Genomic DNA, 24704 nt, shown 5'->3' with positions numbered 1-24704 from the left:
GAAGGTAAATGATGACAGGGTTTTCATTTTAAGGTTCTGGGATGAAACACTTGCCATCAATTTCCAATAGATTGAATAAAGCACATTATGAAAGTTGAATGGTTAGTAAATGCAGTATTTTTTCAACATTTAGAAAACCGAGGTTTAAAAATAACATGAAATAACACTGAACCTCTAATAACATCACTCTGTAATGTTCATAAATATAAATCATTTACAAATATCGGTTTATAGGCTTACAGTACATTCAAAATAAAGCATCTATATCTATACAAAATATATTAAAAAATCTGAATTGTACTCAGTCAGACCTATAAAGAATTATCAAAAGATCTGCAGTGCAGATCACAGTAACGTTTCGCACTGAATCACACACACACACACCAAAACAGAAGGAGTGTCTGCGCGAGCGCCACAGCTCGGCACGCGTGAAAATGTGCATTAGCATTTTAAAGAGCTTGATTTAATCCCATTAAATCCAGTTAGATTTCATTTCGCACCTTCAATAAAATATCGCCGCCTGCCACGGCGCTGCCTAATGAGGCTTAACAGCCTTTTCATTAAGCAAAGTTATTAAAGGTCTAAACATCAGCGCTCCATCAAACGCAACACTGGAGGCCATGAAGAGAAACATTAGGATATGATTTCACACCGTAAGGGATCAAAGCCGTGTGATGCCGCTTACATAAAGGACTGTTTTGTTCCCATATGTTGTCACCGTCTGTAGCGTTTAAAGCTAAACGGACCGCCCCATGCATCGCATTTAACGTCATTTCGGTGAATCGAATTATAAACTAGCATGGTTTGAGAAACATTTAATATTGCGGACTGAAAAGCACAATTGGAAAAAGTAAATCATTGGTTTTGGTAAATTAAGCAAGTGTAGTTAGAGGACGATCCCGCTCTGGATCTTTCAGGATGGATGTCAGAGCCTCCAGAGCTTCAACGGTCACAACTAGATGGCCAATAACTTCACTGCTGTCCTGAACGTCCACGACTACAGCGAGGGACAGGGGAACAGAAGAGAGAGAGAGACAGTTTATGGTCAGACAGTGGCACTTTCCACAAATAGGGTACAAGCTGTCGTCTCATTATATAAAAGGGCATAAATACCATGTTATTTAGAGAAAGAACTATTACATGTGTTACATAAACTAATATTACACATAAAATATACTAATTCAAATTTTGGCTTGGTCTTGATTTTTTTTTTTTACTTTATGCAACAATTACTATCATACAGTAACAATTCTGACAATATGTTTAATTGATATTCAATTAATTGTAGAGAATAATTCATTATAATCTCGACCAATGACCAAAAAAGACAAAAAATTCTAAATGTGCACTCCACCCTGTTACTAAAAAAATATATATATATATATATTTCATTAAATTCTGCCAACATGGAAGTGACATAATTTGGATCCTTTCTATAGAATGGCAGAAAGAAATGGAAATAACTGCATTACATTTTTTCTTACACAAATTGCATTTATCGAGCTCAGCCATTCAACCCAGTTGCTAAAACTGTATTTACAAATTAAATAATAATAATATTAAAAGTAATAATAATGATAATAGTAATGATAGTATCATTATATAAACTTATATATGGGAAATATAAGTTTCCATTTAAACCAATTTTTTACGAATCAAAATTCCATCCCAAAATAACTAAACCCTGTTACTTGCACACCTACAGCATTATGGCATGCTTTTCATCTTATACATTTTATTATCTTTTTCATGTTTATCTAATGTTTATGGCTATAAATACAAATAAAATAAAAAAATAAACTGTGTCCCGAGATCTGGTAACAGGGTTGAGATAAAAGGCAAACCTCATATAAAATCAATCCAAAATAAACCAAATCATGTAATATATATAATCTGTCTGAGTTGGACGACCAACAGAGGTTCAGAGGTTAAACATCTTTCCCCGATACTTTCTTGAACTTTCTTATTTAAAAACCTGAATGTGGAAATTTCCCAAAAAATGACCAAGTAACCCAAGATCTGAGATAACATTCTGATTTTCACACTAAAAACGCTGGTTGTGAGCGGACTTTGTGTGATGCAAAGTAAAACTCTTACCGCTCAGGCTCACGTCCCTCATGTCTCTGCGTTTGTCCATGATGTCGAGGATTCGCAGGTAGGCCACGCCCACATCCTCACACTCCTCATCCTGCTCTTCCTCTTCAGGAGGGTCACTCACCACCGTGAACTTTATGCTGTAGAAAAATAAGGACCATTTTTATAGTTTGCTATGTACAATGTACATAATTAATAATCAAAACTCTCATCATGAGCATAAAACAAAGTTAACTAGTAATTTCAAAGATTTTTTTCTTTCCTTTTTTCATAATTTTTCAAATTATAACATTGTTTATTATGAAATGCTCTTTAAATGCAGATTAACAATGTCGATTTGAGAGGTTTATGTATAATATCATGCTACGAGGAGTGAATGTGCAGAATATTTTTCCTGTTATTCAGTGGAATTCGTTATTGATTTTGAAGCCATTATCCGAGCCTTTCTGAATAAGGTATTGGACTTCGGGCACATCCCTAGTATTCACAATAACACTGCACTCTACACAACAAAAGCATGCGATCACACTGGAGAAAGAGACTGTAGATGGGAAGTGTCTCACTGCTCTAGTTGTCTGTTCCGGCCCTCCAGCACTGCTCTCAGAGATTGCCGTCTGGCTTGGTTATTCTCCATATCCACATGGATCACTGTCAGAACAATGCATGTTGTTTAAGATTATTTTCTTATATTGATGAATTACTATTACAAGACAATGCCAAATAAACATAATTTGTATAATAATAAAGCTATAGGAACCAGTTATGTGCCCAATATGGTTGCGGAAGTATAAGTTTAGGACACTTGGTCCAACAGTTATGAGCAAATGAATCCCTATTTTACTCATTTTGACCACTACGAGAAGCTGCTGAGTATGGAAGCTTTTTGGAAACAGAGAATTTTTTTTCTCCTCACAATTGCGAATAACATGATGCCATTCTGAATTCAGAATTGTGAGATAAAAGGTCGCAATTACCTTTTTATTTTTTTATCCAGTGGTGGAAACAAGCCTCCATAGTTCTGGAAGGTCGTTCCATCAGAGTTTATGATCAATTTCATTAATTTGTTACAGGTTAATAGAGGTCTGCATTCTTGCGGGACCCAACCTTTGCCAGGCATGATCATCTGATGAAAATATGGTGAATTTTTGAAGAGTATTAAACAGTATACAATTCAAATTAGTGGGCAGTCAATATGGTTGATAAATGGGTATAATCCAATGAATCTAAATGGAGCAGAGGCATGACTTTAGATCAAGTCACTCAAGATATCAAAAGGGCAGAAATTGAAACCACTCTGTTTATTAAACTTGGTATAAAACCCCAGGAATTGTAGGAAATGTATGTTTCCATACCAGCGCTTTCCAACTCTGCTCCTTCAAGCATACCAACAGTACACATTTTAGATGTCTTCCTTATCAATCCCATCTATTTGACGTTCTGAAGTTAAATCAGGAGCGTTTGATTAGGAAGAGAATATATGTACTGTGAAAATATGTACTGTGTGTGTGCCTCCAAGAAACCTATTCTAGGCTTTGTTAACATTAATCCAGATACATTTGAAAACAGTGTTTTCGTTTTAAAACGCTCTCCATCCACACTATGGTTTTCAAGACCTTTAATACGTGCTCACTGAGATGATACCGACAGACCAGAGTCTCAGAGTTCTCACCCTATTCTTCTGGCATGATCATTTAATTAGCCAAATATCCAGAGGTGGGTAGAGTATCCAAAAACTGTACTCAGGTAAAAGTACAAGTATTTGTATATGTTACCGGCAAAGTGTGTAATCCGGCATTCTATAGAATGCCTAGGTAATGTATAGAATTAGGTAATGTATTTTTGCCAAAAACCATCAGGCATTCCATACATTGCCTAGGCATTCTATACAATACCGGGATTTCACACTTTGCCGGTAACATATATACAGTGAGGAAAATAAGTATTTGAACACCCTGCTATTTTGCAAGTTCTCCCACTTGGAAATCATGGAGGGGTCTGAAATTGTCATCGTAGGTGCATGTCCACTGTGAGAGACATAATCTAAAAAAAAAAATCCAGAAATCACAATGTATGATTTTTTAACTATTTATTTGTATGATACAGCTGCAAATAAGTATTTGAACACCTGAGAAAATCAATGTTAATATTTGGTACAGTAGCCTTTGTTTGCAATTACAGAGGTCAAACGTTTCCTGTAGTTTTTCACCAGGTTTGCACACACTGCAGGAGGGATTTTGGCCCACTCCTCCACACAGATCTTCTCTAGATCAGTCAGGTTTCTGGGCTGTCGCTGAGAAACACGGAGTTTGAGCTCCCTCCAAAGATTCTCTATTGGGTTTAGGTCTGGAGACTGGCTAGGCCACGCCAGAACCTTGATATGCTTCTTACAGAGCCACTCCTTGGTTATCCTGGCTGTGTGCTTCGGGTCATTGTCGTGTTGGAAGACCCAGCCTCGACCCATCTTCAATGCTCTAACTGAGGGAAGGAGGTTGTTCCCCAAAATCTCGTAATACATGGCCCCGGTCATCCTCTCCTTAATACAGTGCAGTCGCCCTGTCCCATGTGCAGAAAAACACCCCCAAAGCATGATGCTACCACCCCCATGCTTCACAGTAGGGATGGTGTTCTTGGGATGGTACTCATCATTCTTCCTCCAAACACGTTTAGTGGAATTATGACCAAAAAGTTCTATTTTGGTCTCATCTGACCACATGACTTTCTCCCATGACTCCTCTGGATCATCCAAATGGTCATTGGCAAACTTAAGACGGGCCTTGACATGTGCTGGTTTAAGCAGGGGAACCTTCCGTGCCATGCATGATTTCAAACCATGACGTCTTAGTGTATTACCAACAGTGACCTTGGAAACGGTGGTCCCAGCTCTTTTCAGGTCATTGACCAGCTCCTCCCGTGTAGTTCTGGGCTGATTTCTCACCTTTCTTAGGATCATTGAGACCCCACGAGGTGAGATCTTGCATGGAGCCCCAGTCCGAGGGAGATTGACAGTCATGTTTAGCTTCTTCCATTTTCTAATGATTGCTCCATCAGTGGACCTTTTTTCACCAAGCTGCTTGGCAATTTCCCTGTAGCCCTTTCCAGCCTTGTGGAGGTGTACAATTTTGTCTCTAGTGTCTTTGGACAGCTCTTTGGTCTTGGCCATGTTAGTAGTTGGATTCTTACTGATTGTATGGGGTGGACAGGTGTCTTTATGCAGCTAACGACCTCAAACAGGTGCATCTAATTTAGGATAATAAATGGAGTGGAGGTGGACATTTTAAAGGCAGACTAACAGGTCTTTGAGGGTCAGAATTCTAGCTGATAGACAGGTGTTCAAATACTTATTTGCAGCTGTATCATACAAATAAATAGTTAAAGAATCATATATTGTGATTTCTGGATATTTTTTTTTAGATTATGTCTCCCACAGTGGACATGCACCTACGATGACAATTTCAGACCCCTCCATGATTTCCAAGTGGGAGAGCTTGCAAAATAGCAGGGTGTTCAAATACTTATTTTCCTCACTGTATATATATATATAACATTATATTATTTAGATATTTTTAATTTAAATGACTATTATTATCATAATTAGATAGGCTATCTTTGCAACAAAAACAAAAGAGACATGTATTATTTCTGCCATCTGTAGCCCGAAAATCATTGCCTATCCTTTGGTTTGTATAATAGTAACTTATACAACTACATTTGGATTATTAGACAATGTCGAAATAAAGTGAATCTGCAGAGTTTTGCATTCACATCACTGCACACACATAACCGCGGGATGGCGGGTGTTCATTTCATAAACTGTGGACAATGTTAGCTTATTTAATGTATAAATTAAAGTATATGTACAAAAAACGGGTAATGTCATACTTTGTAGTAGTGCTATCGTGGCGTAATAATCTGTTTGGTTGTAAAATGTATTACCTGAATGAAATGAAATCAAATGTATCGTCCTGTGGAATCATTCATTCACAGACAGCTTACGAAGATGTTCAACTAATCTTCATCGCTGGCAAAAATATTATGCATTTGCAGATTTGCTTTCACTTGACTGTACTGTAGACAGTTTTGCATTAAACTAAAGTAACGAGAGGAACGTTGCCCAACGTAACGAAGTATACGTTTTTTTCATTACAAAATGTACTTGAGTTAATATCAATATCATGGTGACCGGGTACAATATGCGTCACGTCAACAATATGCGTTATTGTCTTCAAATATCATTTTCACTGTCCACACTACAACGCAAAAACACGGTTTTCAAATTTATATATGTGGAAGAGCATCTTCAAAAAGCTCAGTTTTCGCAGAAAGAAAAATACCCTCAGTGCCAAAACATAGAGAAAAAGATTTTCAAATATATCTGGATTACTGCAGACTTAGCCCTAGACTAAAGCAGAAAAGTGTAACTTCGAACTAATGGTGGCTCTAGGAGGTTTGAGGTGTAGAACCCCAAATTGGTCAGAAGAAAGTTTAGACATGTCTTAATTAATGCACCAATTTTCACAATATTTCACCATGCGGTTTAAATAGCTGCCATAGACATGGAGAGCAGAAAAAAGTAGAATAAACAACGGCTGGTATAGCATGGATATGTTGTTAACCATTGCTGAAGTTGTAGGAGAGAGAGTGTCCAGGCAGTGGCTTCTTTAGGGACAGCGGGGTCTCGACTGACGGCAGGCCCAGGAAACAGTACTCCACAAACAGCCGGACGATCCCACTGTCTTCTGCCACTCTCGAGCCTGGCTTCAGACTCAGAGAAACGATCTCCACACGGATGCACTCGGACGGCTGGTGGAGCAAAGCATCACATGACCTTATCACAACTGACATTCAACCTCACGCCAACTGACATGGTGAGACACGCTCTGAATCTTCAGGGACTCAATCACTCTCAACATCTGACAGAACATCCACCAAGAATATTCCACTGTTTGAAATGATGGACACAGGACAAACTACATCTCTTTCCTGATGTGGACTTGTAACCTGCAGGGCATAGTTCTCTGATAATGATGTGGGCTGGAAACGTGTTGTCTATCTGTGTATCATTTGATTCAATCTGTCAAACATGCTGTCCACATTGATGGAGTTTTTAGGCCATTAAGTTTGTGCTGACAGCAGTCATTAGATCTCTGTTTCTTTCACTCCTCTCGAGCTAACATTAAGCTGACCATTTAAATCCTTGAACTTACATCACCCTTTTCACAAGAGTGAACTGTCTGCTTACACAGGCTAAATTCATCACTAAAACGTCTTCATTTAAAACGACACTTCATCAGTAAGGAATGAAAAATACAATATCCTCCTGAGACCCAGCAATTCATTTCTGTCCTGTGTTGAGGATGTGCATTTCTCTGAGACGATACACAACATTGTTTTGTCAGAGATACCAAATATTTGGGTATTTTTTCTATAATAATTTCAGTCAATTTAGATTAGGGTCCAATTCCATGGTTAACTAACTACGACCTTTGCCTCTATAAACTCCTAATTACTGTTTATTAGTTAGTGAGGAAGTTGTTAAGTTTAGGTATTGGGTGATTGAGGGATGTAGAATAATGCATTAATATGTGTTTTATAGGTACTAATAAACAGCCAATATCCTAGTAATATGCATGTTATTAAGCAACTAGTTAATAGTGAGAATTTTAACCTAAACTAAAGTGTTTCTACAATTTCCTCTCTGTGGTTTTTAAACATTGTGTAAGTTAGTGGAAGGTGACATTTATGTGCAGAACAATGTATTAATTAATACATTTATTTTGATGAAATATTTATGGGCACCAATGCATATAAATAGAAGTTTGAGGTTAGTAAGTTTTCTAAAAGAAGTATTTTATGCTCACCAAGGATGTATTTATTTGATAAAATAAAAATACAGTGAATACAGTAATAATGTGAAATAATATTATAATTTATAAATTTCTATTTTAATGTATTTTAAAATGTAATTTGTCCCTGTAAATGGCAAATCAGAATTTTCTGCACCAGTCTTCAGTGTCACATGATCATTCAGAAATCATTCTAACATGCCCGAGAAACATTTCTTATTAAATGGTTATGCTGCCTAATATTTTTGTGGAAATCATGACTTTTTTTTATTTAGGATTCTTTTAAAATAACTTTTATTTGACATAGAAATGGTTTGCAACAATGTAAAAGTCTTTACTGTTACCGTTGATCAACTGAATGCATTGTTAAGATATACTGAACTGTTGATTTGTTAAACATGCAATGGCATACCTGTTTCTTCTGCTGTGTGCTCTGAGCAGGAACAATGCAGTCATCGCTGTCATCCTCTTCATCCTCTTCATCCTCACCCTGTACGCCTGCAGAGAACAGATCTGTGTTATGGTCAGCTGGTGATCGAGAACATTACGCACTGGCAGATCATTAGATGAAGCGTTCCTAGTCTCATTTCATATGGAAGGTGTTCGTGAAGGACTGGATTGTTTATTTTCTTGTCGTCCATCTCTCGCTGTGGTCTCAGCGGCCCGCGCCAGGTAAGAGAGAGAGATGTTAGACATGAACACTTTAAAGACAGCCTCTTGGCCAAGGTCAACACACATTAACATTTATGTTGTTGGGTGTCAACAGGAAACACATCAGATTATTGGCAGCAGCAAATGAAATATTAATGATTCTCATCTCATTGGAAAAACAATAGCACAGCTGCTTCCTCATATGAAACTGAATACTAACGCTCAGCATTAAGCACTGGTTTACCAAAACATTCATATGAGGCTCTACTGAATACAAGTTCTACTAAGGGCCGAAGCACAGGGGCCCTTCCTGCACACAATAACACAAACACATTTATTCTAGAAGCAGCTTATGTGTGTGCTAACATGGAAGCTAATTTGAGGTTAACTTAAACACTGAACCTGAAGCCTTCGTTAAAAAAAGAAGTTCTGTTATTATTCATTCCGCACATACAGTATATGTAAGACTTTCTTTCTTCTGTGAAACAGAAAATGAGATGTTTTGAATAATGTCCAAGCTGCTCTTTTCCATGAATGGTGAATTGGGGACAAACACTCGAAAAATTAACATATGCAAATGAGTTTTGATAATGGCAGAGCAAATTACAATCATACTTCTGCTTTTTGTCCATCCCATCATCACATTCAATGTATATAAAATAGCAGCATGAACATTGTTCAAAACATCTACTTTTGTGATTCAGAGAGGAAACGACGAACACTTTGGAATGACATGAAGGTGATAAATAACCAATACACAAACAAACAACATGACTTCAAATTATTTTAGCATTATTTCAACACTAAAATTATTTTAATACAAATTATTTTATTACTTAAATAATATACTAAAAAATTGTTTAAAGCCAATTAGAACTCAAACAAGGCCATTTTTACTTTACATATTTTTTATTATTATTTATGTATTAAAAATCATTGTATTATTATATCAATTATAACATTATTATTCATTATTATTAATAATATAATTCATAAATGTCCCTGGCCTCATTGCACTCAATTTATCAGCAAAAAACGGATGACATGACTTCTCAGAGTGAGGGAAAAATAAAATTAACCAAAAATATCATAACCTGACAGTCACAGACAGTCAATCGGATGCAGATGAAACCCACTCATTTTTTCTTGCTGAATATTCCATATCACATTGCAGAAGGTACATGCTTATGTCTAATGTCTTTGAGGATATGTATGTTTTAATAACACACAGTACACACACCTGTTTGTGGCTCTTGCAGCTCTTCAGAAATCTCAGACTCGTCAGATTGAGAGCTGGCGGTGATCACCTGACCCTCAGAGAAATGAGACTCTTCCTCATCCTCTTCCTCGCTGACTGCAGTGGCCTGTCCTGCATCCATCACTATGATGGTCTGTGTGACACAGTGTGACATTGTTTATTCCTGAACTATTTTTCCTTGTAAATGTCAGTTTTTCAGCGTACCTTAGGCACAGGGGTGACAGATGATCTTGTCTCTTTATTATCATCATCAGAGGCTGTAGTCTGCTCCATCTTGAGATCATTAATACACACAAAAATACATACTCAAAACACCATATACACCAAATGGTATGGGTTAATACTCAGAGGTTATTTAAAATCTAAATTTGAGTACTAGTAATAGTGATGCTTGATTTGGCAAACATTACTAATGAAACCAGAGCAGACTTTTCTTTTACCTGATTTTCAAGCTCAGTGACGTCCACAAAAGACACTCTTTTAGCAGTTGATTTTGGTAGAGTTCGCTGTCTGGGTTTGGGCAGTGGAGTCTAGAATGAAGAGCAAGAAAAAGAATATATTCTACAATGACGAAACCAGGAAAAGCATTCAACATTGATTTATGTATGACCCTGGATGCTGATTGGTCGATACAATGCTCCAACTGTGCTAAAACACCCAATAGTTTTTATAATAATAAAAAACACCTGTTCACCACCTACAGTGCGTAGTGACCCACAGAGGGCAATTATTATCCATATATTATACACAGTATTATATGCTATATCATCTTTCATGCATTGGGCATGGCATCACCTCAGAAACAGTGGGCTGAGGTATTAGCGGAGGGTCTTTGGCCATCAGCTGTGTCTGTGTTTTCTCCTTGTCTTGTGATGTCTGTCTCTCTGTTTTCTCCTTGTCTTGTGATGTCCGTCTCTCTGTTTTCTCCTTGTCTTGTGATGTCCGTCTCTCTGTTTTCTCCTTGTCTTGTGATGTCCGTCTCTCTGTTTTCTCCTTGTCTTGTGATGTCCGTCTCTCTGTTTTCTCCTTGTCTTGTGATGTCCGTCTCTCTGTTTTCTCCTTGTCTTGGGATGTCCATCTCTCTGTTTTCTCCTTGTCTTGGGATGTCCGTCTCTCTGTTTTCTCCTCGTCTTGGGATGTCCATCTCTCTGTTTTCTCCTCGTCTTGTGATGTCCGTCTCTCTGTTTTCTCCTCGTCTTGTGATGTCTGTCTCTCTGGTGTCGTCCTGCTGGTGATCTTGGTCTGTTGTGTGGCGAGAGCTGAGGATGATGGAGGGAGGTACGTGAATTTCCATTTCAGCGTCACACTGATTTGGCCACTGGGGAGTCCAGCAGGGTCTGTAAGCTCAAACATACCTTAAAAAAATGCAAAAATGACAAAAAATAATAATATTAAAAAGTATCTATATGCTGAAAAATAAATAAATAAAACTCTTAATCAGCATTCTTGGCATCATTTCCTGCACAAAAAATATATCTAAACATATCTAAATTCTTTAAATTCTACATTTTAAGTCCCCCTGTGGTGAAAATCAAGTTTTTAATATTGTTTATATGTCTATGTGGTGTGTTTAATATGCTTTAATAAAAACCATGTGCAAATTCATAAGTCCACCATATGAGATGGGAGGGTCCATGGAAAAATTGTAACGGCTAACTTGCTTAACATGTGCCTTGATAACCAATCACATTACAGCATTGTCGTCATTGAAGTTGTGTGACAGTCAATCATTGTTTGTGGATACCATAGAAATAAATAGGAAGTGCGGTAAACTTAATCCTACCTGTCGCACAATTGTCTGTGACTTCTCTTATAAAAAATTGTTTTGGTGTAAACTCTAAAAATAGATCAATCCAAAAAGAATGTTTAAGAGCAAACATGGTGAAGATTAGCCGATAGGCTGTCGATTCATTAAATGATAAGCCGTTTTCCCACAAAAGCGGTTTATTCAGCGTAGTGAAGCCTCTCCTCCATTGACATCCATTAAAATAAAAATCTGCCTCTGTCTCCTTCCCTGTGTACCGCAGCGTTACGATATTTTCTGCTAACCTCGGAGGCTTGCCTTAAAGCGGCTTTGCCTAGAATCTTCTAGGCAAGTGTGTTGGCGCTGGTTGGAGATAAACTCTGCAGGACAGTGGCCCTCCAGGAGCAGGGTATGAAACCCCTGGTTTGGGAGTAAACTAGCATATAAATGATCTTAATGCTCACTAACAAGACCAAAAAGCTCTTTAACTTCTGAAAATCAATCAAACTCATTCTATGTAAAATGATATCATTATGACCTATTGTTTGTCCTCACCAGTGATGGTTTCATCGTGTGCCAGCAAGATGAGCGGCACTCTGGCCTTCCCCAGATACAGCTGGTTCTCATCATCTAAATCATCAAACACATACAACACCAGAGCCTCTGACCTCAGAAACGCATCAAGGTCAGAGTTCATGGCCAATGGAAAGACTGTGTGATCTTCAAACTGTGGCTCATTGGTGGAGGATATGATTGGCGTATCATGGTCAGGGAAGTCGTAGAGTTTGTAGATGACATAGGGGCTGGGTTGAGTGTGAGGAGCTCTGGATTTGAGATTACAGCATAAGTGTACAGTGACGTTTAGTTCATTTAGATCACCATCCATCAATGAGGAGGAACTGGCGACAGGAGCCGATAAAGCCTGAAAAATAAAGTAAAAAGATCAAGTAATTTTGGTATGTGTAAAAGCAGGAGACCATGCAAGGAAACCGGTGAATAAACAGTACCTGGCTGTCTCTCGTGCTTGTGTTGAGGTAACCAAGTGCTTTGACTCTCTCCTTATAAAGGCGAATGGCTTGTTCCATAGGAACTCTCAGTTTGAGCCAGTACTCTAGAGTACCAAACACCTGGATCTCATCTGTAACACCTACAAACAGATGGAGAGCACGTTTTGCTAGTTGTACGGTGCTTTTTGACCATTTCAATCACTTTCCGCTTTCATTCACTCTTAAATATAAAGGTTCCAAAAGATGGTTTCCACAGTGATGCCATAGAAGAACCATTTTAGGTTCTCCAAAGAACATTTCAGTGAACAGTTCTTAAAAGAACACTTTTTTTTCTTAATAACATCTTAATAACCAGAAGAACCTTCTTCGACTATAAAGAACATTTTGTGCATTGAAAAGTTTCCATGAATGTTAAAGGTTCTTCAAGGAACCATAAATGTCAATAAATAACCTTTATGTTTGTGTTGTTTGAAAGGGAGCAGCTTGGGCATTAAACTTTATGTGCTCCTCAAAAGAAAGAAAGTCATATATAACCGGGGTGTTGGCTCCAACTTTCCTCAACACACCTTCCTGGAAGTTTCTAGTATGCCTAGTAAGGCCTTGATTAGCTGGTTCAGGTATGTTTAATTGGGGTTGGAGATAAACTCTGCAGGACAGTGGCCCTCCAGTAGCAGGATTGAACACGAGTGTCATAGAAGTTTGGAACTACAAAAACGGTAGGGCTGCACAAAATCATCTGAAATAGTGATTTGGCTTAGTGCGATTATTACATTTTTAAATTAAATGATTAATTTTTAATTAAATTGATATATGCACAACATGTTAGTGAAGAGCAGCTCTGTGATCAGTAGTAAATGCTGCTCGTCCTTTGAAAGCACTGTGAGTTTGAGTTTTTAAATCGCAAATCATAATTTTAACCATAAAAACATTTAAAATGTGCAATTAGATATTTTCCCCAAATCATGCAGCCTTGAAAAATGGCGAGTACATTTTCAGTTTTGAGTGAACATTTCCTTAGATATCAACCAAAAAAACACCCATATTGGTCGACCTCAATGTCAACAGACAGTCTAAAGACTCACCGACTAACTGAATGGTGCCAAACACCTTCCCATCTCGTTCCAGCAGTTGATTTAACCTGAGCTGACCAGCAGCCACCGTGCGGAAACTCAACCCCTCGGCGAGCTGCACCTCCACGGTGACAGAGCTGGTGTGGAGATAGTTCAAAAAGAGCTCATTCACTCTCACCAGATATTGAGAAGTGAAGCTGTACGCTGGACGGGCACCTCGCACCACAGCGGTGGACTGCAGCTCGAAGTCGTAGAAGGCATATGTGCAGAAGGTGGACGGATCTCTGTCCTTTAGACCCTCTACAGCTTCAGGAGCGAACTGCGCTCTCCCCAAGTGGATTTCCAGAAGGTTCTCGCCTCGAGCCAAGTGGAGGGGTCCATCAAACTCATCTGTGACGTCATCACTGGTGACATCAGGTCTGAAAACATGGGTCTTGGTTCCATACGCAATGTCTTTCAGCTGGGCTGGAAGGACACAGGAAGAATTAGCTTTACTAAGCACAACTGTTAGTTTGGACACTGGGAATCGGAAGATTATGTTTTGGATGCAGCTAAACCTTCAAGTTTCTTTATCTTGGCAGCTCTCATGTCCAGAAGCTGAGCCAGCTTCTCCGTCTTTAATTCACATTCAAGTTTCAGATCGTCCATCGTGCGAGTGACCACTTCAACTTCAGCCTAAAACAATATTGATGTTTAAATACATCAGCCATATGTGACCAATATCTGTACATGGAGAAGTTAACATGAAATTAAGTTTGTAACCCAACGTTGCAATCGAGACCTGCTCATTCGAGTCCAAGTCCAGACCTAGACCTTAATAGGTTGAGTCCGAGTCGAGTCCAAGTCAAGACCGAGACCCTGAAAATATGGTCTTGAGCTCAGACTCGAACTGACTCTACAACACTGCTCCATAATGTGGTGTATTTCCAAGAGATAAAATGTAGGGCATGACCAATTTATCCACTTGGAATCGATTTAATTGTGAAAAGTGGGCGTTCCATACCAAAATTGAGTCTAATTTGGAGCTAAATGTGACTTTGCAGTTGATAGTGCACCTACTTTTGAGGAGGCTGCACAAAGACATGGAGGCTGAAGGTCAATTTAATCCTCAAGTGCATCTTGACATATTGCCAACGGTAACGCTTCTTTCAAATCTATTGTTATTTTCTATTATTTCTAAAATAATTATTACATTAAAGTTAATCAGCAACACCAGCATTGTGTTAATCCAGTAAAGAGGATCAATTTTGATTTCATGTTAACTTCTGGATAAAAGATAGAGGTAGTCAGAGGATTATCTATAAGGTATGTTAGACTCTCAGTGTAAGGATTGATCAAACCTGATAGTCTTTATTGATCTTGTGTTGGATGATGAGCATGTTCCTGGTCTTCTCCAGCTCTTGAATGGTCTCAGCATGAGTGGCCTGCATTTCCCTCAGAGATCGTTCCACATCCACTTTCACATCTTCTTCCACCTTCTCCAGGAAGCCAAGCTCTCCACTCTTCTGACTCCTACGAGTCTAAATGGGCATTAAAAAAAATCAAGACAGTGAAAAACAATGACAATTTCTATGCAAGATTAAGTTTAGCAGTGCACTACTGTTCAAAAGTTTGGGGTGGGTATGATTTTTTTTAATGTTTTTGAAAGAATTTGCAAAAATAGCTGCAAGCAGCAATTATCGGGGTCAAGCACAAAAAACACGATAAGTCATGCCAACATGGCTGGGAGCATCAGACCAACTGCAACAACGTGCAATTAAAGACATTTTAAGATGATTTTAGGCAAAATGGCTGAAAAATCATAAATATAGTCTCTAGTAATTTGATTTAATGGTTTATCACTTTTGACCAATAGGTGGTGCTGTTACCAAATTGATGCATTGTTGTCAGTGTGAGGTGACATTGACAAATGCACAGTTTGGTGTCAATATGCCAAAGCATCGCAAATATACAGCCTCAGAGTCGTTTTGGCATCATGCCATCAAATGTGTTGCTGCGGTATACAAAAACAGTTTGGTGTATCGACATGGTCTGAAGATGTTATGATTCGATTTTTGTGTAAATTGGACAAACGGTCTAGGAGGAGATCGAAAAAGTAGAAAGAAAAAATCAAAATGGTGGACAGGAAGTTTGGCCGACTATGGCAAAATTGGCATCTATGGTCTCGGCATGACCCACAAGGTTATAATGACCACAAGGTGGTACTGCCTCGAAACTTTGAGTACCTTAAGGGCATGGTTCCAAAGACACATACCAAGTTTCATAACTATACGCTAATGTGTTCTTAAATATTAAATTTTACGTCAAAATTCTAAATGGCCGACACCCAAAATGGCCGATATAGGAAAATTGGGCATTGTTCGACTTGGCATGCTTCACTCAATCTAAATGTCCATTTTTATCCTGACCACTAGGTGGCACTGCGCCAAAACTGTGCAGGTAACCTCAGGTCATGGTTGTCATAACACACACCAAGTTTGGTCAGAATACGCTAAAGCAGGGGACCCCAATCCTGCTCCTGCCGATCGACTGTCCTGCACAGTTCATCTCCAACCCTAATCATTATCAAACACACCTGTTTTTAATTTTCAGGTGAACCTGAAGACCTTAACTGATTGCTGCAGGTGTGTTTGATTAGGGTTGGAGATGAATTGTGCAGGACAGTTGATCGGCAGGAGCAGGATTGGGCACCCCTGCGCTAAAGCGTTACAGAGATATAGCCTCACGTTCATTTTGGCAAGCACTTCGTCGAATTCGTTTGCATGTTATTTAGAGAACGGCTTGACGAATCAACTTGAATTCCATAACTTTTTGCCAGCATGGTCTGAAGATGACCTGGCTTAATTTTGATGAAAATCAGAGCAATGGCCAAGGAGTTGTTGGAAAAAGTATGTTATTTGGTAAATTCAAAATTTTCATGATGGGAAATTACGTCATATGGTCAATCGAATCGTCTTGAGCCAAGGAATCAGAGGAAAAAAGAATTTAATTTCTAGAAATTAGTTTCAAGTTTCTACGGTTCAAAAGTTATTAGCATAAACGTAAGAGCAACTTTGGACAGATGGTGGCGCTAGAGCGATTGAGTTGGAGACTCCAAATTTGCTATGGTGACAGTTCTGACTGTCCTCTATCAGTGTGTCATATTTCATAACTTTCCCACAAGTGGTTCTATGGGCTAGCATATACTTGCAGAGCGGATGAATAATAATAAGTAGAATGCCAACGATTACAATAGGTACGTTCGGTGCTTAATTAGTTTAGTAGTTTCAAGTGTACAGTATTTACCTTGATAAGCATCAGGGCTTCACTGAGTTCAGCTGCATCTATTTCACTTTCCTTTAGAGAGAAGTATCAGATTCAGGCATCAAATAAAACCATCTGTATTGTTTTCAAGGTTTTTTTTGTTTGTTTTTTGTAAATGGCAACTTTCTTTATGGGTGAACTATCCCTTCAAATGACTGTTTAATCTCTATTGCTACAAATATTAGACTTTACCTTGGTAAAGAACTTCATGCGATCTTTAATTTCATCCAGTTGTTGTTTCTGCTCCAGGTAACGCAGTTGAAGTTGCTTGTTTTCTTGCATCAGTTTTTCATTTACATCTTCAGTGAAAATAAACCAACAATGAGTCGACACACACCAGCCGTTTAAAGCAGCTGCAGTCGCGTGTGCGGTTACCTCTCTCTGCCTTGATCTTGTCCAGGATCTGGTTTTTATCAGTGAGGTCAGATTTTAAAGCCGTCTCCAGCTGGACGACCTGCAGTTTGAGCTGCTGTTCTCGAATTCTCCATTTCTGCTCCTGACTCACATCAAACGCACTATTGCAACAGGACAAAGCTAATTCAGAGCAGAACGCTCCCACACAATGATAGGGATTTGTTTCAATTCTTAATGCATGAGCAATTATAATAGTGATACGTTAGCAAACAACACTAGTCAGTAGTATACTACTCCTTTTTTATCTTTTTTTACCTTTTGACAAATTTATCACAGTTTTCCTTGAGCAAGTCTCTCTCCTTTTCCAAATCTTGGATTCTCTCTTGTAACTGAAGAAAGACAAAAAAACAAATCAATTGGTAAACTTTGAAAACATTTTCGATATTTAAAAAATAAATATATATATATATATATATATATATATATATATATATATATAATATATATATGTTAAGTGTTTTTCCACCTTTAAATTATATATATATATAGGTGGAAAAACGCTTAACATCAAATCACCAAAACTTCACATTTATTATACAATTATTTACCAATTATAAATAGAAAATATTCTACTTCATTCTATTCATCCATTATTCACTGCACTGCAGTCTGCTGCGATGCTCAACTATAGTGAAGTGTGTGTGTGTGTGTGTGTGTGTGTGTGTGTGTGTGTGTGTGTGTGTGTGTGTGTGTGTGAGTGAGAGTGAGAGTGAGAGTGAGAGTGAGAGTGAGAGTGTGTGTGTGTGTGTGTGTGTGTGTGTGTGTGTGTGTGTGTGTGTGTGTGTGTGTGGTGAGTGTGTGTGTGGTGAGTGTGTATGTGTGTGTGTGTGATGGCAGCCGCACCTCTTGCGCGTGTCTCTGGTCCAGAACTCTGCTCTGAATCTGTGTCTCCAGCTGTAAACTCTTCATCCTCTCCTCCTTCATCTGTCGACTCACTTCCTCCACCTTCAGCAGCGCCGCATCATGACTGGCCTTCAGAGTCTTCATGCTCTGCAGAAACAAACGCCTGCTATTGACATGAGCACCAGCAGAGGCACTACAGCGGCTTAACGGCTGCATGACAGATCAATCAAATATGATAACATATGACATATATGAGCTTTAATGGTTGAATTTTAAATATAACATTTTGATTAAAATGTTAAAAACACGCATTTCAAAATATATTTTAAATGTTTTTTAGCCTAATATGCATGCATGTATGTATTTATTAATTGATTGATTTAAATTTAGGACATTTTATTTACAATTTTTTAAGATGACACTTCACTATGTTCAAAAAAAAGAAGTCTCTATGGAAGCTCATTTCCACCCCATAAGCAAAAAAATAAAAATCATGCTTTAATAAACCTTTATGATGACATAAAAACGTCTAAATTATGACATTTACTACTATGAAATTACATAACTACAATTACTACGTTCTCATCTCATAAATTTGGCATAGTGTGACATAATTTCAACGTTTTATGTCATAATTATAATTTACAAAAGCGTGATTTTTTTTTAGAAGTGACAGAAATGAGTCTCTTATGCTTACGGAGGATACATTTAATTGACCAAAAATACAGTAAAACATATACATAAAACAGTAAATATTATTGCATTTTCAAACTTTTTTTTATTTTAATATATGTTAAAATATAATTTATTCCTGTGATCAAAGCTGAATTTTCAGCATAATTTCTCCAGTCTTCAGTGTCACATGATCCTTCAGAAATCACTCGTATATGATGATTTGAGGATCAAGAAACAATTATGATTATTATCAATGAAAACAGTCGTGCTGTTTAATATTTTTTGGGAAACTGTGATACATTTTTTTCAGAATTCTTTGATGAATATAGTTCAAAAGAAAAGCATTTATTTGAAATATTATGTTGTAGCAATATAAATGTCTTTACTGTAATTTTTTTAATTTTTTCATAATTGAATGCATGCTTGCTGAATAAAAGTATTCATTTCTATAATTATTATTATTATTTTTTTAATCCTACTGACCCCAAACTATTGAAGTCATGTGCATACACATGCTAACACGCAATGTGTGTCAGAATACATTGAGGCACAAAGAATCTGGGAAAAAGCAGGGAACATTCTCCGCAATACTAATAACACGTATATTATCAGCCAATTATAGTTGATCTTTTTGACACCAGGGTCCCTGACGGTCACTCGTACCTCCTGTTGCTGTAGAAATCTGCTCTCCAGCACTGTAAGTGCGTTTCCTTTCTCAGATAACAGCTTTTGTAGTTTGATCATCTCTACATTATCCTTTATGGTTAACCTGTAAAACACGATTCACAATTCAAACTCTATGCGTTCATATTAATATTCTATCACAGCGACCCCTGAGGAGAGGACCGCACCTCTGTCCACCAGCCTGATGCTCTCTCATCTGGAGGAGTGACTCCTCAAACTCTCTCTCTCTCCTCTTCAGCTGATCTCTCAACACCTCCGCTGATCTCTCCATCTCCTCCAGCTGAGCTTGCTGGATCTCAGTCACGTTCTCCCTGCGATCACGTAAAACAGCCAACAGATGTGTAATCTCCTTTCTTTCAGCATGTGTGGGTCTGTGAACAGACTGTGCATCACTCACAGGTTGCGGATCTCAGCGCGGGCCTCATCCAGCAGACTGTGTCCATAGCGGGGCAACAAACCCTGGGGCGGCTTTCCACTCATTTCCCCTTCAACATGCCTGATACCTTTGAATAAAAAATAAATATATATTATATATATATATATATATATATATATAAATATATATTATATATATATATATATATATATATATATATATATATATATATATATATATATTATATAACACAACAGACCATATTTTGTAGCATACTTTAAATATAAGACATTTATAATTTTCTATAACATAATATAACAAGATATAACATAACATATTACAGAAGAGAAAATAGTAGAATTAAAATAGAACACAGAATATAAACTGCAGAATAGAAAAGAATAGAATATGGCAGTAAATATCAAAATATAACATAGATAATAAAATAGAATATAGTAAAGAACATAAGAGAATACAGAACAGAAACTGAATTGCAGTATAGAACAGAAAAAAATAGATTGTGGAATATAGATTACAGAATGTGGTGTAATGGAATAGACTATAACAACATGATAGAATAAAATGTAGAATAGGTGAGAATGAAATAGCCTACACAGTAGACTATGGAATAGAATAGAACAGAACAGAACAAATATATAGAATAAAATATGCATAACTGAACAGAGTAGATAACACAATAGAAACATAATTTATAAAATGGACTGCAGAATAGAACAGAACAAATATATATATCAAGAGATCATAGAATAGAATAGAATAGAATAGAATAGAATAGAATAGAATAGAATAGAATAGAATAGAATAGAATAGAATAGAATAGAATACAACCGACTAGAACAGAATGGGATGTGCATAACCGAAAAGAGTAGCCTAAATAACAAAATAGAACATAATATAAAATCGACTGCAGAATAGAGCAGAACAAATATATATATATATATATATATATATATATAATATAATATAATATAATATAATAGAACAGAACAGAACAGAACAGAACAGAACAGAACAGAATGAATAGAATAGAACAAATATATAGAATAGAATAGAACAAATAGAATAGAACAGAATAGAATAGAAAAGAACAGAACAAAACAGAATAGAACAGAACAGAATAGAATAGAACAGAATAAAGATAGAACAAAACAGAACAGAATGGAATAGAATAGAAAACAGAATAGAATAGAATATAACAATAGAATAGAACAGAACAGAATAGAATAGAACAAAACAGAATAGAACTGTACAGAATATAATAGAACAGAACAGAATAGAATAGAATAGAAACAGAATAGAATAGAACAGAATAGAATAGAATAGAATAGAATAGAATAGAATAGAATAGAACAGAATAGAACAAAACAGAACAGAATAGAACAAAACAGAACAGAATAGAACAAAACAGGATAGAACAGAACAGAACAGGACAGGACAGAACAGAACAGAACAGAACAAAATAGAACAGAACAGAATAGAATAAAACAGAACAGAACATAATAGAATAGAATAGAATAAAACAGAATAGAATAGAATAGAATAAAACAGAACAGAATAGAATAAAACAGAACAGAACAGAACATAATAGAATAAAACAGAACAGAACATAATAGAATAGAATAAAACAGAACAGAACAGAACAGAATAGAATAGAATAGAATAAAACAGAACAGAACAGAATAGAATAGAATAGAACAGAACAGAACAGAACAGAATAGAATAAAACAGAAAAGAATAGAATAAAACAGAATAGAATAGAATAGAATAGAACAGAACAGAATAGAATAGAATAGAATAGAACAGAATAGAACAAAACAGAACAGAATAGAACAAAACAGAACAGAATAGAACAAAACAGGATAGAACAGAACAGAACAGGACAGGACAGGACAGAACAGAACAGGACAGGACAGAACAGGACAGAACAGAACAGAACAGAACAGAACAAAATAGAACAGAACAGAATAGAATAAAACAGAACAGAACATAATAGAATAGAATAGAATAAAACAGAATAGAATAGAATAGAATAGAATAAAACAGAACAGAATAGAATAAAACAGAACAGAACATAATAGAATAAAACAGAACAGAACATAATAGAATAGAATAAAACAGAACAGAACAGAACAGAATAGAATAGAATAGAATAAAACAGAACAGAACAGAATAGAATAGAATAGAATAGAATAGAATAGAATAGAATAGAACAGAACAGAACAGAATAGAATAGAATAGAATAGAACAGAATAGAACAAAACAGAACAGAATAGAACAAAACAGAACAGAATAGAACAAAACAGGATAGAACAGAACAGAACAGGACAGGACAGGACAGGACAGAACAGAACAGGACAGGACAGGACAGAACAGGACAGAACAGAACAGAACAGAACAGAACAGAACAGAACAGAACAAAATAGAACAGAACAGAATAGAATAAAACAGAACAGAACATAATAGAATAGAATAGAATAAAACAGAATAGAATAGAATAGAATAAAACAGAACAGAATAGAATAAAACAGAACAGAACAGAACATAATAGAATAAAACAGAACAGAACATAATAGAATAGAATAAAACAGAACAGAACAGAACAGAATAGAATAGAATAAAACAGAACAGAACAGAATAGAATAGAATAGAATAGAATAGAATAGAATAGAATAGAATAAAACAGAACAGAACAGAACAGAATAGAATAAAACAGAAAAGAATAGAATAAAACAGAATAGAATAGAATAGAATAGAACAGAACAGAATAGAACAGAATAGAACAAAACAGAACAGAATAGAACAAAACAGAACAGAATAGAACAAAACAGGATAGAACAGAACAGGACAGGACAGGACAGAACAGGACAGGACAGGACAGAACAGGACAGAACAGAACAGAACAGAACAGAACAGAACAGAACAAAATAGAACAGAACAGAATAGAATAAAACAGAACAGAACATAATAGAATAGAATAGAATAGAATAGAATAGAATAGAATAGAATAAAACAGAATAGAATAGAATAGAATAAAACAGAACAGAATAGAATAAAACAGAACAGAACAGAACATAATAGAATAAAACAGAACAGAACATAATAGAATAGAATAAAACAGAACAGAACAGAACAGAATAGAATAGAATAAAACAGAACAGAACAGAATAGAATAGAATAGAATAGAATAGAATAGAATAGAATAGAATAGAATAAAACAGAACAGAACAGAACAGAACAGAATAGAATAAAACAGAAAAGAATAGAATAAAACAGAATAGAATAGAATAGAATAGAACAGAACAGAACAGAACAGAATAGAATAGAATAGAATAGAATAGAATAGAATAGAATAGAATAGAATAGAATAGAACAGAATAGAATAGAAGTACCTGCTTTGGGAGTGTGTGGTCGTGCTGGTGACAGGGGTCTGCGCAGGCCAGAGTTGATGCGTGGCTGGATGTGGCTGTAGGGAGTGTGTCGGCGGGTTTGAACCTGCAGCTGCTGTTTGGTGGCCAGCAGACGCCGTCTCAGCCCTTCGTTCTGTTTCTCCAGATCCTGAACCTTCTCCTGCATCTCCTCCATCATCTCCTCCATCTCAACATCTCGACCGCCCGCGCTCTCGCTCTGCTTACGGTCCTTCACCAGACGGATCAACTTCGTGGCCATCCTGAAACACCACAGACATTTATAAATGTATTATATTGTTCTTGTATTTTTATAAATGTATTATATTGTTCTTGTATTGTTGTATCCAATCCATTTTTCCAAAGAATAAAACTAAGCCCATTAAAATACGTATTTAGAATTGAATGACTGAGCGAACCTGCGGATCTTGTCTTCTTGTTTGCATGTGTGTTGTTTGAGTGTGAGGTTTTCATCCTGCAGCCGTAAAAACTTGTCCTCCAGCTCTTCCCTGCTGAATTTGGACACGTTCTGCCTCTCTCTGACATTCTGGGACAGTACAGACTCTAAAAACAAACAGGACACTTTCAGTTAATTGCCATTCACTGCAATGAATTTTTAACAGTTATAATAATACTTTTGTTTTAATAGTGACCTGGCAATGTAGCTGTGCCATGTGTGTTGACAGTGATGTCTTTCACAGGAATATCACCAGCTGTTTCATCAGCACGGGAAAACATCATTCAGTCTGAAATCAAAGCAAATATACACTTAAAAAAAATTGCAAATATGAATTATAGTAAATTACTTAATTTGTAATCCTTAACTTTACGTAGGCTACAGAAGAATAGAATGGTATCACCATGTTTATTTAGGACATGGCATTATTTTAAGTTAAATATTACCACATATAAATATTGTAATCATTTACAAAGCACCATGACTTTCCATCTGATAACGGTATACTTGATACTTGCACTGCGATCTGATACATGTTTTCTAACAGTACTTTATGGAAACGGTTATCTAAGTCACAGAAAACACATAATGTTACGATAAGCGAACTTATAGGCACACAGCGTGCTTCAAAACTTCATAAAATAAAAATATTTGAACCCAAATATCATCTCACCGATTCAAAAGCATCACACACAAACCACAGCGACAGTTGCTAACAAACAACTCATCCACTTCCGCTTTAAAGGACTCCACTTCCGCAACTGCCTTTATGGGAAATGGTGTTTTTACGGTGTGACGTTTTCCCGTGCCTAGAATGAATTGCGCTCAAAAACAGCTGTTGAATTTACATTTAAATGTTG

At 36.7% G+C, this 24704-nt stretch overlaps 1 protein-coding gene across 1 annotated transcript; it reads right to left on the bottom strand.

Annotated features, from left to right (window-relative positions):
* rpgrip1l (RPGRIP1 like) lies at nucleotides 1-24603 on the bottom strand. The gene is made up of 26 exons (XM_081355470.1): nucleotides 24518-24603; nucleotides 24041-24133; nucleotides 23807-23951; nucleotides 23373-23650; nucleotides 19984-20089; nucleotides 19754-19897; nucleotides 19566-19671; nucleotides 18228-18374; nucleotides 17640-17713; nucleotides 17346-17485; nucleotides 17163-17269; nucleotides 16953-17003; nucleotides 15008-15187; nucleotides 14225-14342; nucleotides 13680-14132; nucleotides 12598-12737; nucleotides 12146-12512; nucleotides 10642-11201; nucleotides 10287-10376; nucleotides 10051-10119; nucleotides 9829-9979; nucleotides 8350-8435; nucleotides 6708-6894; nucleotides 2658-2742; nucleotides 2098-2234; nucleotides 1-997 (listed from the first exon to the last, which is right to left on the bottom strand). Exons 2-26 carry the CDS (start codon nucleotides 24126-24128, stop codon nucleotides 873-875), a joined length of 4134 nt encoding a protein of 1377 aa, XP_081211596.1. The 5' UTR covers nucleotides 24129-24133; nucleotides 24518-24603; the 3' UTR covers nucleotides 1-872.
* Nucleotides 24604-24704: the final 101 nt, after the last annotated feature.

Source organism: Scardinius erythrophthalmus (assembly GCF_964197995.2).
Source record: "Scardinius erythrophthalmus genome assembly, chromosome: 24".
Taxonomy (NCBI): domain Eukaryota; kingdom Metazoa; phylum Chordata; class Actinopteri; order Cypriniformes; family Leuciscidae; genus Scardinius; species Scardinius erythrophthalmus.
The sequence above is the reverse complement of the archived record's forward strand: the minus strand, read 5'-3'. Positions and strand labels throughout refer to the sequence as shown.

Bases quoted from the DNA above. Each gene is read 5' to 3' on its own strand.
- rpgrip1l (XM_081355470.1), bottom strand. From the start codon at position 24,128: ATGATGTTTTCCCGTGCTGATGAAACAGCTGGTGATATTCCTGTGAAA. The intron at 15,188-16,952 runs GTAAATACTGTA...ATGCCCATTTAG, and splicing joins AAGCCCTGATGCTTATCAAG to ACTCGTAGGAGTCAGAAGAG. The intron at 10,120-10,286 runs GTAAAAGAAAAG...AATGATCTCAAG, and splicing joins TCACTGAGCTTGAAAATCAG to ATGGAGCAGACTACAGCCTC.